The sequence below is a fragment of the Dipodomys ordii genome, unplaced genomic scaffold, assembly GCF_000151885.1.
Source record: "Dipodomys ordii isolate 6190 unplaced genomic scaffold, Dord_2.0 Scaffold8, whole genome shotgun sequence".
NCBI classification, from domain to species: Eukaryota; Metazoa; Chordata; class Mammalia; order Rodentia; family Heteromyidae; genus Dipodomys; species Dipodomys ordii.
This window is the reverse complement of record NW_012267224.1, coordinates 36375620-36391085: the sequence shown is the minus strand read 5'-3', so window position 1 is coordinate 36391085 and position 15466 is coordinate 36375620. Positions and strand designations below refer to the sequence as shown.

The 15466-nt window shown below is 35.9% G+C and overlaps 2 protein-coding genes across 5 annotated transcripts in view; both read left to right on the top strand.

The window, feature by feature from the left end:
* Window positions 1–15466, top strand: part of LOC105980274 (UDP-glucuronosyltransferase 2B31-like) — a 32585-nt gene that overhangs the window by 15520 nt on the left and 1599 nt on the right. For 2 of the 3 annotated variants that reach the window (XM_013009017.1, XM_013009016.1), the window contains one exon: window positions 660–1264. In XM_013009017.1, the coding sequence (XP_012864471.1) occupies window positions 660–939 (280 nt within the window). In that variant the 3' untranslated portion in view covers window positions 940–1264. Of the gene's footprint in view, window positions 1–659; window positions 1265–15466 lie in introns of those variants that run through there. The other variant, XR_001174731.1, reaches the window with a different exon arrangement.
* The window catches only part of LOC105980275 (UDP-glucuronosyltransferase 2B31-like), a 13018-nt gene continuing 7553 nt past the window's right edge, over window positions 10002–15466 (top strand). The window contains exons 1-2 of one of the 2 annotated variants that reach the window (XM_013009019.1): window positions 10002–10477; window positions 11376–11520. In XM_013009019.1, coding sequence (XP_012864473.1) covers window positions 10002–10477; window positions 11376–11520 — 621 coding nt within the window. Of the gene's footprint in view, window positions 10726–11371; window positions 11521–15466 lie in introns of both variants that reach the window. The other variant, XM_013009018.1, reaches the window with a different exon arrangement.

The window sequence follows — 15466 nt, the reverse complement described above, 5'->3', positions numbered from 1 at the left end:
TCCATTTCTGTGCCCCCCATAACCCTCCAAATAAATGAACAAGACCAAGAAAAGAAAGACAACAATGAAAAAATCCCTCTTGTTTTCATTTCCTGGAGTTCATTTTGATAAATCTTATTTGACATGATTAGCTGCACATAGGCATTGCACCTGTGTGTTCCTAAGATTATCCTCATCTCACTGTGGGTGAGTATCTAGAGTTGTTTCTAAGAAGAAATAGAATAAGTACCTGAAAAAGTAATATAATTTGAGCAATGCTGGTAAAATATTCTTGAGCCTAGGTAGAAAATAAAGGGCAAAAGAAAGCATTGTAATGAGGCTTTTCCCTCATCAGGATGTGATCCCTCTTCAAAAGCTTGAAAAAAAGAGATCTCCAGTTGAATTTCTATTTGCATTTTCTTGACGTAGAATCTCTTTATCATTTCCTTTCATGAAAAAAAAAGAATAATAACCTTCTTTCATGATATTTCTCTTTACTTCACAAATATTAGTCAGTCAGAATATCCAGTTAAGAAACAAACATTGTATATTGGTGAGCAAAAATAAAACATTAGGGTAGCATGTCCATAAGAGTTAATTGAAAAGATTTGCATGGTACTTTTAGAAAGCGTTACTTGGCTTAATATGTTTAGGCAATTGCTTCTATGTTTCTCTTTTAGATATAAGCAGAATGTAATGAAGTTATCAAGAATTCACCATGATCAGCCAGTGAAGCCTCTGGATCGAGCTGTCTTCTGGATTGAGTTTGTCATGCGCCACAAAGGAGCTAAACACCTTCGCCCGGCTGTCCATGAGCTCAACTGGTTCCAGTACCACGCTCTGGATGTGATTGGCTTTCTGCTGGCCTGTGTGGCAACTGTCATCTTCATCTTCACAAGATGTTGCCTCTTTTGTTGCCGGAAGTTTACTAAAAGTGGAAGAAAGAAGAAAGAGGACTAATTGTGCCTACTCCTGAAGCCAGAAGTCCTGTTAATGCCAGCAAAAAGAAGTTGCCTTTTCTAGATGATTACAACTTCCTTTGCCACCTCAAATATTTCTTGCAATTATTTACTTTTTGTTTAAGACCTGACTATTTCAGTCCAAGTGAAAAATGCTAAGAAAACCAAAAGGAGTCCAAATACACTTACTGTAAAATTTGTGGGTGAAAATCCTAAGTGAATTCTCACAAAGATAGTTTAAGTACAGGGAAGTTCCCAATTTTATTTTTGCTTTTTGTGCCATTACTTAGGACTTGACCTTAGGGCCTAGAAGCTGTCCCATAGCTTTTTCCCTCAAGGCTAGTGCTGTATCACTTGGGCTAAAACTCCACTTTTGACTTTTTGATAGTTGATTATAATAAGAGTCTCACAGACTGGCTTTGAACCATGGTTCTCAGCCCTCAGCTTCTTTTTTTTTTCTTTTTTTGCGGTCGTGGGGCTTGAACTCTGGGCCTGGGCACTGTCCCTCGGCTCTTCAGCTCAAGGCTAGTGCTCTACCACTTGAGCCACTGTGCCACTTCTGGTGGTTTATTGAAGATAAGAGTCTCATGGATTTTGCTGCTTGGGCTGGCTTTGAACCATGATCCTCAAATCTCAACCTCCTAAGTAGCTAGGATTACAGGCATGAGCCACCAGCGCCCAGACTTCAGCTTCTTGAGTGACTAGTATTACAGCCATGAGCCACCAGCATCTGACTTAGTTCCCAAGTTTTATACAAGATCATTGGAAAGCTATTCACAATATCAATAGGATTTTCAAGTGTTCATTCTGTTTTAACTCCATGTTTGTGCAAAATATCTTACTTTTTTACTATTTCTAAAGCACTCTATTGTGTAATTTGTGCACATATGACTCGCTTTTCCTATTTGGAATCAGTAGTACTGTTTGTGTTTCCATGCACCTCCATCCTTAGTATCCCTCCTTTCTTAAAGCACCTGACAAGATGCTTCTCTAACTACAAATAAAGTCATTCTTAATGGAATTCGAGTTTTTTCTATCAACTTTCCACTATAAAATTAAAATACTTTGAAAATTCTTTGGTTTATGGGTTTTTTTTCTCTTAGACATGTAGAAATGTTGAATTGGTTGTTCCCATTCTTATGTGAGCTTCTGAGAGTAGATACCTGGCCTCAATTGTTCAAGATTTCCTCACTCCAAATAAATGCATACACATATATGCCCACATTTTATACAACAAGACACAGTAGCAGCTTCTTCACAAGTATATCATAAATTCAATTAGTGTGTGGAATATTTGAATGATGACAATTGTTCTAAATTTCAAACTTGACACTATAACTCACTATAATCAGCAGTGATGGAAATTATTTTTAATTGAGTAGGAAATTATTTTTAATTGTATAGGAAACAGGTAAATCACACCACAAATACATTGCAAAGTCCACATTTAAGGAAATACTTCCCCATCAACAAGATTGATCCAAACTGAAAAATATCTGTTTGTCTTCTTGGGTATGAAGACAATCATCCAATCTCTCATGAAACATTCTCAATCCTTGGACAATAATATATATATATATATATATATATATATATATATGTATATGAACAATTGGCAGAATAAATGGGTTGGGAGGGATAGGTGAAAATGTTAAATGGGTGATACCAATCAAGACGCTTGGTATTCATAAACTGCTTTATTGAATGGTACCTCCTGTGTACAACTGCTTAAAGATAATGGAGATATTAAAATAATAAAAGATGTAATCCCTCTGTATGGTATTTTCACAATAAAAAACTTATTAAAAATAAAATAAAATAATAAAAGATGACAAAAGTCATTGATACAGAAGGCCAATGTAATTACATTATCACAATGTTACATAATTTTCATTATCCACAGGTTCTACGAAGAGTAAGATAAAGTGTCATGCTGATAGATCACAATGACTGCATCCAAGTCTTTAAATGGCCTGAGTATAGATATTTCTTGATGTTCTTTTAAACACACTTATAATGCACAATGTGATTTTTTATTGTTTCTTTGTATATTCTTCCCCCATGGTATAACCTCTATTGTCACTGTATTTGATTCTGGTACCTTGCATCTTGTATATACATTTTTCTAATTTGGGGAGGGGAAGGGAAATAACAAAATGCTGAAATAAGGATACAGGATGACCCATTGTAACAATGAGAAGTACAAGACACTATGTTGAAAGTGAACTTTACAACTTTGGCGGGGGGGGGGGGGGGGGGTGGGGAGGTGGGGAGGAAAGGGATGGTAGGGGGAAAACAAAGGAAGATAGGAAATGGACTCATTACCTTGCTCATGTAACTGTAACCCCTCTGTACAGAATCTTTACAATAAAAAAAATATATTTTAAAAAAGGAATTTCCTGTGTGAAAAGTAAACTATTATGATAACTATTTCAGTTAATTGAAAAGCAAAGGTATACACAGAAGACAAGATAGTACAAAAGGTATTTCTGGTTTGTAAGTGTTATGCTAACTTTGTATGTTCAGAAAGAATGTTTCAGATCCAAAGCATGCCCAAATGAAAGCCCTGTTCCACCAACTAAAATCTCATGGTATATGGACTCAGTTTAGATTAAATTAATATGATGAGCTTTTAAATATGTAATTTCTGAACCCTTTGGGATTCTAAAATACTATAATTAAAAATTAAGTCATATAATAAGAGGTTTTCATTTTCTAAAAAAGGTTACATGAATAGTTGATGGCCAGAATTCAGATAACACAGGACGCACCACCTGACTATATAAATGGACCCTCCAGAATGACCTTCTTGCTAAGACTAGAGAGTCTACAGGGAAAACATGACTAAAAGTCTCTGGAAAATTATAGTTAAATTGAAAATAAATGTATGTAATTTAATTAAGAAAATTTCAACTGGATGCTAGTGGCTCATGCCTGTAATCCTAGCTAGTCAGGAGGCTGAGATCGGAGGATAGCGATTTTAAGCCCCGAGTTCAAGCCCCAGGACATACAAAAGAAATGAAGAAAAGAAGTAAGGAAGGAAGGAAGGAAGAGGGAGAGGGAAGGAGGGAGGGAGAGAGGGAGGGGAGGACAGGGAGGGAGAAAATTTCAAAAATAATCTAACTTCTCTGTGCTTATATTCTAATTTTACAATGCAAAAAATAAAGAATATCTGTTGACATTTTGTTATGTGGAGGAACATTCACCATGAGCCAAATTCGGGTGTCTTTAGGTCAAGGGTAATCTCTCAGGGAATATTTCAAATCTCCCAGATTATTTCTTCTAAAGCTGTAAGATTGTGTTCCTATAACTCTATACCAATCCTTTTACCAACTACAGAGCTATTAGAAATTCTTATGAAAAACAATGCTTATATTACATACTTTTCCACACTTGTTTAATAACCACATAAACCATGTATTGTAAGGCCTAGACACAGATATAATTAGTACATAATTTTGAAAATATAATTATACACTAAGTGAAATATTAACAATATGAAAAGTGAGTTCAGGAAGCCAGGAGGAAGAACAGAATAAGTGGGAACAGTCCACACTAAGCAAAAGGAAAGAAATGTAAACATCACCTGATGTGGAAAAAATAACTTGTAATGTCAAAGCTCATAGAATTCACAAACTGTATAGACCATGATAATGACAATTTGCCTTGTGAAAGTTAAAATGTGTTTGTGACTCTAAGTATCACTATTCCACAATACTGTGAAATAAGTGAAAGTTATGTAATCACCTAATCTCAATTACAGAAAAAAAGTGAGAGAAGGGATGGGTTAGGAGAGATGGGTGACAATGTTGTCAGACACTTTGTACTCATACACTGTTTTGTAGAATGGGAACTTCTTTGCACAACTACTTAAATATAATATAAAAAAAAGAAAAGTGAGTTCAATTCTTTTCTAATATTTTTCCACCTCTTAAATTCAAATATGTGTTTCTGCTTTACTAAATTGATATTCTTAAGCTACTAATATAAAATAAAGTTCATATTAACAATACTAAGAATTCAGTCACACTCTCAAACAACTGAGTTGACTTAAAGGATCAAAGATTAGTAGAATAGCTTACTAAATTCTGGGAACTAAACTATAAGCCTAGTACACTGACTAAATGACACTTGAGTGAACATGTACATCATATTTCTGAATTTACATCTGTTATATTGCTGCTTTGGATGAAAATGCATATTCAATTATATAGTTTAATTATATTGAAAGAAATATCGAGATTTTTAATAAGATCATAAAGTAGAGTGACATGGCCTATTTGTTGTTGTTGTTGTTGGTTTTCTTTTTTCTTTTTCTTTTTTTTTTGGTCTGGTCAGGGGGCCGGAACTCTGGGCCTGGGCACTGTCCCTCAGCTCTTCAGCTCAAGGCTAGCACTCTACCATTTGAGCCACAGTACCACCTCCGGCTTTTGTTTTTTCTGCTTATGTGGTGCTGAGGAATCGAACCCAGGGCTTCATGCATGCAAGGCAAGTGCTCTACCACTGAGCCACCTTCCCAGCCCTTGTTTTTCTTTTAGTAACAAACATTTATTTAAATCTTACATAACTCAAGCTTTATAAAAAGCCAACATGATTGGAAATTGGGTTCTCTCTCTAGTCTTAAATATCCAAAGCTTAAAACAGTTAATTTAAAAAAATAACTAAACAAATAAAATTAAATCCCCTGTAGAAAATTCTGATGAAATATTTTTAAACATTTAAGTGAGCTAAATCTTTACAAAAGTTATTCTAACTCAAAAGCTATAAAAATCAAAGTTATCTCCAAAAAGAAAGGGTGTTTGATTTCATGCCATCTTTTTAGAAGCACCTGTTTCTCATCAAATGTGTCCACAAATCAAAATTTTGTGTCCCTGTTTTCAGGAGATCCTCTTGCAGAAGAGAGCAAGTATAAACATGGGAAATAACTGCCTAGGCAAATAGGAAAGTCTTCCATAATAGTGTGCAAAAAACTGAAGAGTTCTAAGTCAACCTCTGAAACTTGATGTGGAACTTGATGTTGAGCAAAAGCTAAATGAGATCTTTCAGCAGCTCTTTTTGCAGGAGAGGACACAGAGCAGACTTCTGAATGGGGAAGAGTGAATGGGAACAAGACTGGCTCATTGATCAGGACTTTGACTTACTATCAAATTTAAATGTGAATATTTGGACATGCACATTTAAATGCATGTTTATTGTATAGTTCCATTTCAATGACTGTAATTAATATATTTACAAAATGTGAGATGTAAGCCTACCCAATAAATTTATTTATATGTTCATGAACAATGTACAGAGAACATATCAATTATACTATGCACATCTGCTTACCAAAATATGCTGTATCATATCTAAATTCTTCCAACTTATGTCAATAAAATATGTAGCCTTTTCAAATTACAATCCTCATATTTTCGAGTCTTTATATTCTCTTCTCTTAGACATTTCTCCCTTATCAGATTTATGGTCTATTCAAACCTTTTGGAATTTTGAATTTGGGCATTCACATGACACATGACAGAAGTTATATATTTTGATTTTAACAAAATGTTAATGTTCTCAATTCTGTCTCTTGTCAAAAATGTAGATGAGTAAGCTGGCTTAAAAAGCAAGACCAGGACATGTATTGTCTAAAAGTAATATATTTCACTTGATAAACAAACATTGGTTTGTGGTGAAAGGTTGGAAAAATATATCCCAAGCACATGAAGCCCAAAAGTTCAGATAGGAGTAGCTATACTCATATCTGATAGAGCAGACTGCAAAAAAAAAAAAAATTCCCAGATGAGACAAGGAAGGCTACTCACATTAATAAATAGAAAAAATCCCATCTAGATGACATAACAATTGTTAACATATATGAACACTATGGTAATTTAAAAAACATGATCTCCAAATAATCAAAATGGGAAAACTGAATGCTCCTTTATCACCAGACAAAAAATGCCAAAAAGAAACCTCAAAAATAAGTGATACTCTAGACCAAATGCACTTGACAGGCATCTGTGACTAGTCCATCAGCGGCTGCACAACATGCATCTTCTTTTTTTGTTGTTGGTTGTGGGGTCTGAAATCTGGGCCTGGGTGCTATCCCTCAGCTCTTCAGCTCAAGGCTAGCACTCTACCACTTGAGCCACAGCGCCACTTCCACCTTTTTCTGCTTATGTGGTGTTGAGGAATCGAACCCAGGGCCTCATGCATGCAAAGGAGGCACTCTACCACTGAGCCACCTTCCCAGCCCGTCAACACACATCTTCTGAGCAGAAAATGGAACACTGCCTAAGACAGAAAATACTGTAGGGCATGAAGTAAACATTACCAAATAAAAGAAAAATTAAAACTCTCTTCATTCTATCAAACCAAAATAGAAGAGAACTAGAACTCAATACCAAAAGAAACCACAGAAAAGACTGAAACAGTCTGAACAAAACACTAATGGATGATGATTTTAAGGTTGACTATTGACCAAATAGGAGGAAATTTAAAAGTTCCTAAAATATAGTGGAAATGAGAACATAGCCTGTCAGAATCTTGAGATACAAATGATAGTCCTAAAAGGAAAGTTCATTGCTATTAATGACAACATTAAACACACATGCACACAGAGAGAGAGAGAGAGAGAGAGAGATCTCAAATAACCTAATGAGGCCCAATAGTATATAAAGAGAAGATCTGGAGGAGAGGGCTGTGAGAGAATAAAGAATAAGAAAATACCTAATATTTGTGTATCAAGACAATATAATGAAACTCACCAATAGCATGTATAATAGATATAAGAATGATGGGGAAATAGAGTTCCTCTTATTAATGAAATATGGTGTGTGTTTGAATACCATGCATCTTGAAATCTTTTGAACCATTAATATACTACTACCAATAAATGAATGATAGGAATATAAAACAAATTCTATACAAGGGTTATTAATGAAAGGAAGGAGAGTGGACTGGGACAGTGAAAGGGCGAATATAGGTGAAGGGCTTTATATGTAAGTATGAAAATAGAACAAAACCTGTTGAGATTGTGGGAAAAGGGAGGGAGGGGAGGGAGATCAATAAAAAGAGTAAATCTGGGGCTGAGAAGGTGGCTCAGCGGTAGAGCGTTTGCCTTGCATGCATGAGGCCCTGGGTTCGATTCCTCAGCACCACATAAGCAAAAAGAAAAAAAGCCGGAAGCGCTGTCGCTCAAGTGGTAGAGCGCTAGCCTTGAGCTGAAGAGCTGAGGGACAGCACCCAGGCCCAGAGTTCAAGCCTCACAACCGGACCCCCCGCCCAAAAAAAAGAGTAAATCTGGACAGTGTACATGGTAAGGTAATATGGATATGTCAAAGAAATCTGTACAACAACCTATGCTAACAAACAACAAATAAACAAAAACTAAAGTAATAAGTAAATAATAAATAGCTAGGATTAATTATATTTAAAAAGGAAGATACAATAATGGTTAACAGTATATGAATAGATATTCATCATCAATAAACATAAAAGAAAGAGAAAGAGAGGGGCTGTTTTGCCCCAAATAGAATGACTATAATCAAAAAGACTAAAAGAAGAAATACTGATATGGATGTAGAATGAATCATACAGACTACTGAATGAATGTAAATTAATCACCCATTATGGAAACCAGCATGGAAGTTTTCTCAGATGCTGACTGGAGCTATCATAAGGTTGGTTTACCATCACAGTCTACACCAGACTACAAATTTTTAGTATCACATTTTTATCACACTTTTCCAGTCATGCATTAAATTGAATGGGATGATCTGCCATAATAATGACATATTTCACCATGTTTAGCCATTTCATTTTTAAAATTTAGACTCAGTATGTGATGAAATACATACTTGTTCTCAAGAGAACTATATAGATAGGTAAGATATAGATCTAATACATTTACTAATAAAATCTCTGAATGAATTAGTATTCTAATTGATTTAGAGCCCTGATGGCTCATCTATAATCTTAGCTACTCAGGAGGTTGAGATCTAAGGATTGAGATTCAAAGCCAGCTCAGGCAGGAAAGTCTCTAAGATTCTTACATCCAATTAACTTCCGAAAAGCCAGAAATACAGCTGTGGCTCAAAGTGGTACATTACTAGCCTTGATCAAGAAAGCTCAGGGAAAAAAAAAAAAGAAAGGGAGGGAGAGAAGGGAAGAATGAAGGTAGGAAATGAAAGAAAAATACAAATATAAAATGTTCTTATTATCACATGATTTGAATGAACCTAAATGGAACAAGTTTGGTTTAATAAAAGTAACTTTAGGATAACTTTAGGATACTTTAATAAAAGTAACTTTAGGATAACTTTAGGATAACAGGCTAATGCCTGTTATCCTAGCTATTCAGAAGGCTGAGATCTGAGAAGGGCAGTTTGAAGCCATCCCAGGCAAGAAATTCTCTGAGGCGCTTATCTCCAATTAACCACCAGAAAACCAGAAATGGTGCTGTGGCTCAAAGTGATAAAGCACTAACCTTGAGCAAAAGAGCTCAAGAGCAGCACCCAGGCCCCAGTTCAAGCTTTATGATGAGAAAAAAATTCATTCATTCATTTAATTATATATTCTGGTGAATTGTAATCATGGAATATGAATACTTAATCAAAAATTTAAAAACAAATTTGAGTCATAACATCCAAAGAATATTTACTTAACTATATTATTATTTGACCTTTAGCTCTATGCAAAGAAGACAGTTGCACCTACCCTTAATACCATTCTGAAGTCATGCAAGGTCATTCAGCCAAGGCTTTAAAAAGCAAAGCAATAAAACTAACTTTTAGAGTGGCATTGCCCCAAAAAAGTACTATTTTCTTGACTTACATAACTATAACCCCTTTGTACATCACCTTTATATTAAAAATAAAAATATTTTTTTAAAAACAACTTTTTTAACCCTGAGTTTGTTTACCTGAAACACACATGATCCAGCTGTTCGTATTATTTATTCAACTTGAAATACAGGGGTTACATTTTAACTTCTTGATTGATCCATTTCTTACGCAAAAACGTTTTAAAAAATCATAAAGAAAAATAGCAAGCATAAAAGAAACACTGGATTCCACCAAGATGTCTGCAAAATGGATTTCTTTTCTTCTAATAGTACCGCTGATGTGTTACTTTAGCTCTGGACATGGTGGGAAAGTATTGGTGTTGCCTGTGGATTATAGCCACTGGATCAATGTCAAGACAATGCTGGATGAACTTGTCCAGAGAGGCCATGAGGTGACCGTCCTGCTACCAGCTGCCTCAATTTTTATTGATCCCAACAAATCGCCTACTATTAAATTTGAGATTTATGCTACATCTTTGAGTAAGAGTGATCTGGAAGATCTTTCCCAAAGGTTTCTCCACCAAGTTATATATGGAATTTCACAAGAACCATTTTGGATATATTATTCCAAACTGCAAAGTCTCTTCAGGATGTATTCTGATGCTGTGGAACAACTGTGCAAAGATCTAGTTTTGAACAAGGAACTTATGACAAAACTACGAAAGTCAAGGTTCGATGTCATTCTTGCAGATGCCATGGTTCCCTGTGGAGAGCTGCTGGCTGAGCTACTAAAGCTCCCTTTTGTGTACACTCTCCGCTTCTTACCTGGCTACACTTATGAGAAGTACAGTGGGGGGCTTCCAGTCCCTCCTTCCTATGTGCCTTTAGTCCTTTCTGAACTAACTGATCAAATGACTTTCATGGAGAGAGTAAAAAACATGATGTTTCTGCTTTATTCTGACTTTGGGTTTGAAATATTCACCGTGGAGAGATGGGATCAGTTTTACAGTGAAGTTCTAGGTAAGCTGTATCTTTTTACTGCTTAATCCTAATCACCAGATCCCTTTGAAGGTAAGCTTATGTATGTAATATAAAATCAGAAGACTAAGGTATTATGAAATGAAGAATGTAAGATATAACAAAAGGAATGAGCTAAATTAAGAGTGAACATAAATCTATATTTTAAGAATTTATCATTTCTAACCGTGACTTACACACACACACACACACACACACACACACACATATATATACATAACTAGTTAATACTATTAATCTCCTAGCCTCTAACTTCTGCAGCTGTCACCACAAATTCAGTTATAGTTGCAAAACTCTTAGTATTCCATTGGACAATAACAAATCATGGGCAATGCTTGCTAAACTTTAGAAAGCAGTCTGAGTTTCCATGAGAAAGCTGTTTCAGAAAGAACAGTAGGATAAATTCTGGAGGTCAAAAAAGTTCTCAATCAATTTATATTTGTTATTTTTATGGTTTTGAGAAAATATAACATATAAAATATATGAAATATAGACATATTTCTTTTGTCAAAATACAGTAACTAAATATCTTGCCTACATTATACTTATTAATTTCAGGAAGTCACCTACTAAATGGAAGATACAATATACTTATTACCCAGCTTTTTATCGTCTCTGCTTTATTCAGGGAGACCTACCACATTATCTGAAACAATGGGAAAAGCTGACATCTGGCTCATTCGAACCTATTGGGATATTGAATTCCCTCGTCCACTCTTACCAAACTTTGAATTTGTGGGAGGACTCCACTGCAAACCTGCCAAACCTCTGCCTAAGGTAAATTTACCCTGTTGGCCATATTGCTTTGCTCTGCACATTTGTTGGAACTAATAACAGCCAAGTGTCTATATCACTGAGAAAAATACAAGAAGTGAGACAAAGTATCCTACTGATTATGGATTCATGCATTTCTATACCATCACAACTCTCTGTGTAATGGCAAAAGAGGATGATGTCTGGGATTCTGAGAATATGCTCACTTAAGTTTGAGCCTTCATTATACAATTCATAAGAAAGGATGAATCATTCCTTGAAAGAATATTAAAGGATAATTAAAGAATATTAAAGGATAATAATATATCAGAGGTAAATGTGGGATAGGCTGAGACATAAAGTTTCTGAACAACACAAACATTCCACTTACAGAGACTGTAACAAGTAATAAATATTCTGTGAAAAGTGTTATAGAAAACAATGTTAAGGAAACATCTATCAGAGATCACAGAAAATATCTTAGACTCCTTGATCAATAAGAATAGTACCTGAACAGTATGCCAGATTAGGTGAAGGTAGGAGTGGAGGAAGAAGACACTTAGTAAATAAAGGCAGAAATAGAAGGGTAATTCCAACTCTAAGTTTAGCAGGAAGAAGATGAATAAAGAGGCAGATGGTCCATTGGTCCAAACTCCTAATAATTTTCTGGATTAAACTTACAACTCTAGCATCATATTCTTTGTTGTTGTTGTTGTTGTGGGGCTTGAACTCAGGGCCTGGGTACTGTCCTTGAGCTCTTTTGCTCAAGGCTAATGCTTTGCCACTTTGAACCACAGCACTACTTCTGGTTTTCTGGTGGTTCATTGGAGATCAGGGCCTCGTGTACTTTCCTGTCTGTCTGGCTTCTGCCACATCTCAGCCTCCTGCGTAGTTAGGATAACCAGCAAGAGCCATCAGGGCCCAGCAATAGTCACTTTTTAAATAAAACATTTGATCATATGCTTCACATTACTATACCATAGAAATGTGGATCATATGATAAAGGACTTTGTCAGAAGTATTAGCTGATCTTCCATAGTCATGTGCAGCATGATAAAGAAAAACCCTATAAAAGTGATGTATGTAATTTTCAATATGCATCTTCTAGCAAGATGGAGATTCATGCAAGAAAATATAGAGAGAGAAGCCATATGTTTGTGATAGACATAGAGAGATTTCTTCAAGCTAACACACTGACCTAGCATGTAACCTAACATATGTAACACCTGTGGGGGGAAAAAACATGTGACTTTAGTTCTGATTCCACTTTTTCACAAAAACATACAGGTGAAAAACCATGCATTTATGATATTTGTAGGCAAAACATTATTTCCTAAGGAAACATTTTCAAACACTTTCAGGAGAAACCATTTTCAGCAAATTGTGTGACTGTGTGGAAATTCTTACACAGCGATATTAAAATTTTAAACAAGTACAAAAACAAAGGTCCATGCTGGTGTAGATAAAAGTCCATGGATCCCAGTGTGGAGGATCATTCTTGTAATGAACAAGTTTCCTTTGTTAGAAACTGTACATGTGAAACTTTTGAGAGGCCTCTTCCACTAGCTCTTCCACTTAGAACTGAGGGCAGCTCCATCCTTCTCCCCATCACAGATGGTTGACATGATGTCAACTATGAAGGAGTATTTAAAACCTCAGTTGATTCTTTACAATTACACTGTCTTTGTAAAGAATGGAGCATTACCAAGATATCTTTGGTAATGTGCATATATTTGCATTCACTTGAAAAAAAAAAGAAATGAATAAAACCTTATCATTATCCATAGACTACCTCAATTAACAGGATTTTACTAAGTACATGTAATAAAAAATCACCTTGTTAAATTATTTTATTAAACATCTTAAACCATATAGCCTTAGTTTATATTCATTATGAGGTGTCAAATAATAAAAAATAGTTTCAGTACATTTGTAGGAAGAATATACAAATATTGAAAATCACTATATGGTTCATATGTATACTTGGTTAAATAAAGACCAGGATGGATGCCTACACTTGTGAGCCAGAGAACCCCTACATGAATTATGAGTAAAAATAAGACAAAATTTTATATAATTTTCACTCATAATATTTGTTAATACTTTTCGGAGTTTTCTTATACTGAGTTTTTTTTAATATTCTTACTAAAGAATATTACAGTTAAGAAATGATTAGTCCATGACACCAATTGGCAAAAAGAGATTTTCTTACAAATTGGAGTATAGGGAAGATTTTCAAAGAGACAAAAAATATGCTAAGCAGGAAGACAATGTACAGAATGCAACTGGTAATCAGAATCACACAGTATTTGAATGTATCAAAATTCTAGGAATAGTGCAGTGGTTTTAATCAAGACCTATTTCCATCCATTTAAGTTTATCCTTTTAAGTTTTTTATTTTTATTTTTCTGTACATTTGTTTTATACTAAAAGATAATATTAAATAGACCATCTTAAGATGGTCTTTTTTTACACATAGGGAAAGAAAATGATAAAATGGAACGGGAGAAAAGATGAGTTTACCAATTTTGCAAAATATGTAGAAACTTTTGCCTCTTCTGTCATTCTTTTGTGGGTGGCTGAATTTACTAATATGTGACAGAATTTGAGATATGTAAAATTATTCTTATTTATGAAGACATAACTTTTTTTTTCAGGTAAGGGATAGGTTTATTCAGTAGACCTGCTGGGACCAGGCAAGGTTGGCACTCCACGTGGCTGGGAAAGAGAGAGAGCAAGAAAAGAACAAAGAGCTAGAATAGAACAGAGAGAGCAAGAAAAGAGCAGCAAGAGCAAGAGCACAAGAGCAAGAGCAAGAGAGTGAGTGAGTGAGAGCAGAAAAGAAGAGCAAGAGCAAGAGAGCATCTGGGCCTGGGCTAGGCCTTCTGTAGGGTATGGGCTGGGAAAGGTGTGGCCACATCAAATTCAGATGTGACCTCAGCGGATGCAGATGTGACCTCTTCCAGGTGTCCCAGTTGCCTAGGTAACACAGATACTGGGTGGAGACTTTGCTGCGAGGAGGGTGGAGTCTGCTTGCCATCCAGGGGCAGACCTTACATTCCAGCCTTTTAATAATCATGAAATAGGGCGAGGATTCTCTCTGGCTACTTCCTGCTGACAAGGGGCATTGACAATAGGGGTAAGAGGCTGGAATTTGGTCTCCTCCCAGAGAAGGCAGTAAGCAGCAGCTGTCCCTTGGTGGATTGAGTCCTCAGGTGAAGTCTGGAGAAGTCTCATGAGCATTGAGAGGCTGGAAAAAAAATACTAAACAGCAAATAAATGGCAAGAGGAAGGACTTGGGGCTGTTGGTAGAAATGTCCCTAGCTGCTTCTGACATCTGGCGACTAGGTAGAGAAGTCAGGTGACAAAGGCAAGAATATAAATTCCTGTTCCATTAATAGGTAGACAGGTATAGACATTGGCTGGGTAGGCTTCTTACTTCTACTGACCTCCCGGCTCAGGTTAATTTTGAAAGGGCAGGCACAAAGTAGCTGATGTGACATCACCTCTTACTCCTCTCCATGTTCCCTTGTTCCCCAGACTGGCTGAGTCTAGGTGCTTCGTTGGCTGGGATGGCTTGTCCCAGTTGGTATTCAAGATTTGAACTCAAGGCCTGGGCACTGTCCCTGAGCACTTCTGCTCAAGGCTAGCACTGAACCACTTTGAGTTATAGTACCACTTGCAGAGTTTAGCTGGGAGATGGAGTCTTAGGGATTTTTCAGCCCGGTCTGGCTTTGAACTGAAGTCTTTGCTACAAAAGCCCTTTATTATTTCCAATTAAACAACAAGGAGATCAAGTAGAATAAGTAGAGCTTACCTGGTTCTTATCAAGAATTGCCAACAAATATTCTGAAATGACAAAACTCATTAGATGTGATGAGAATTTTAGCACAGATATGCCCAGTATTTTAGAACCACGTAGTCAGTAGTAGAATACACAACACAAAACACAAAAGGCAAAACTCAAAAC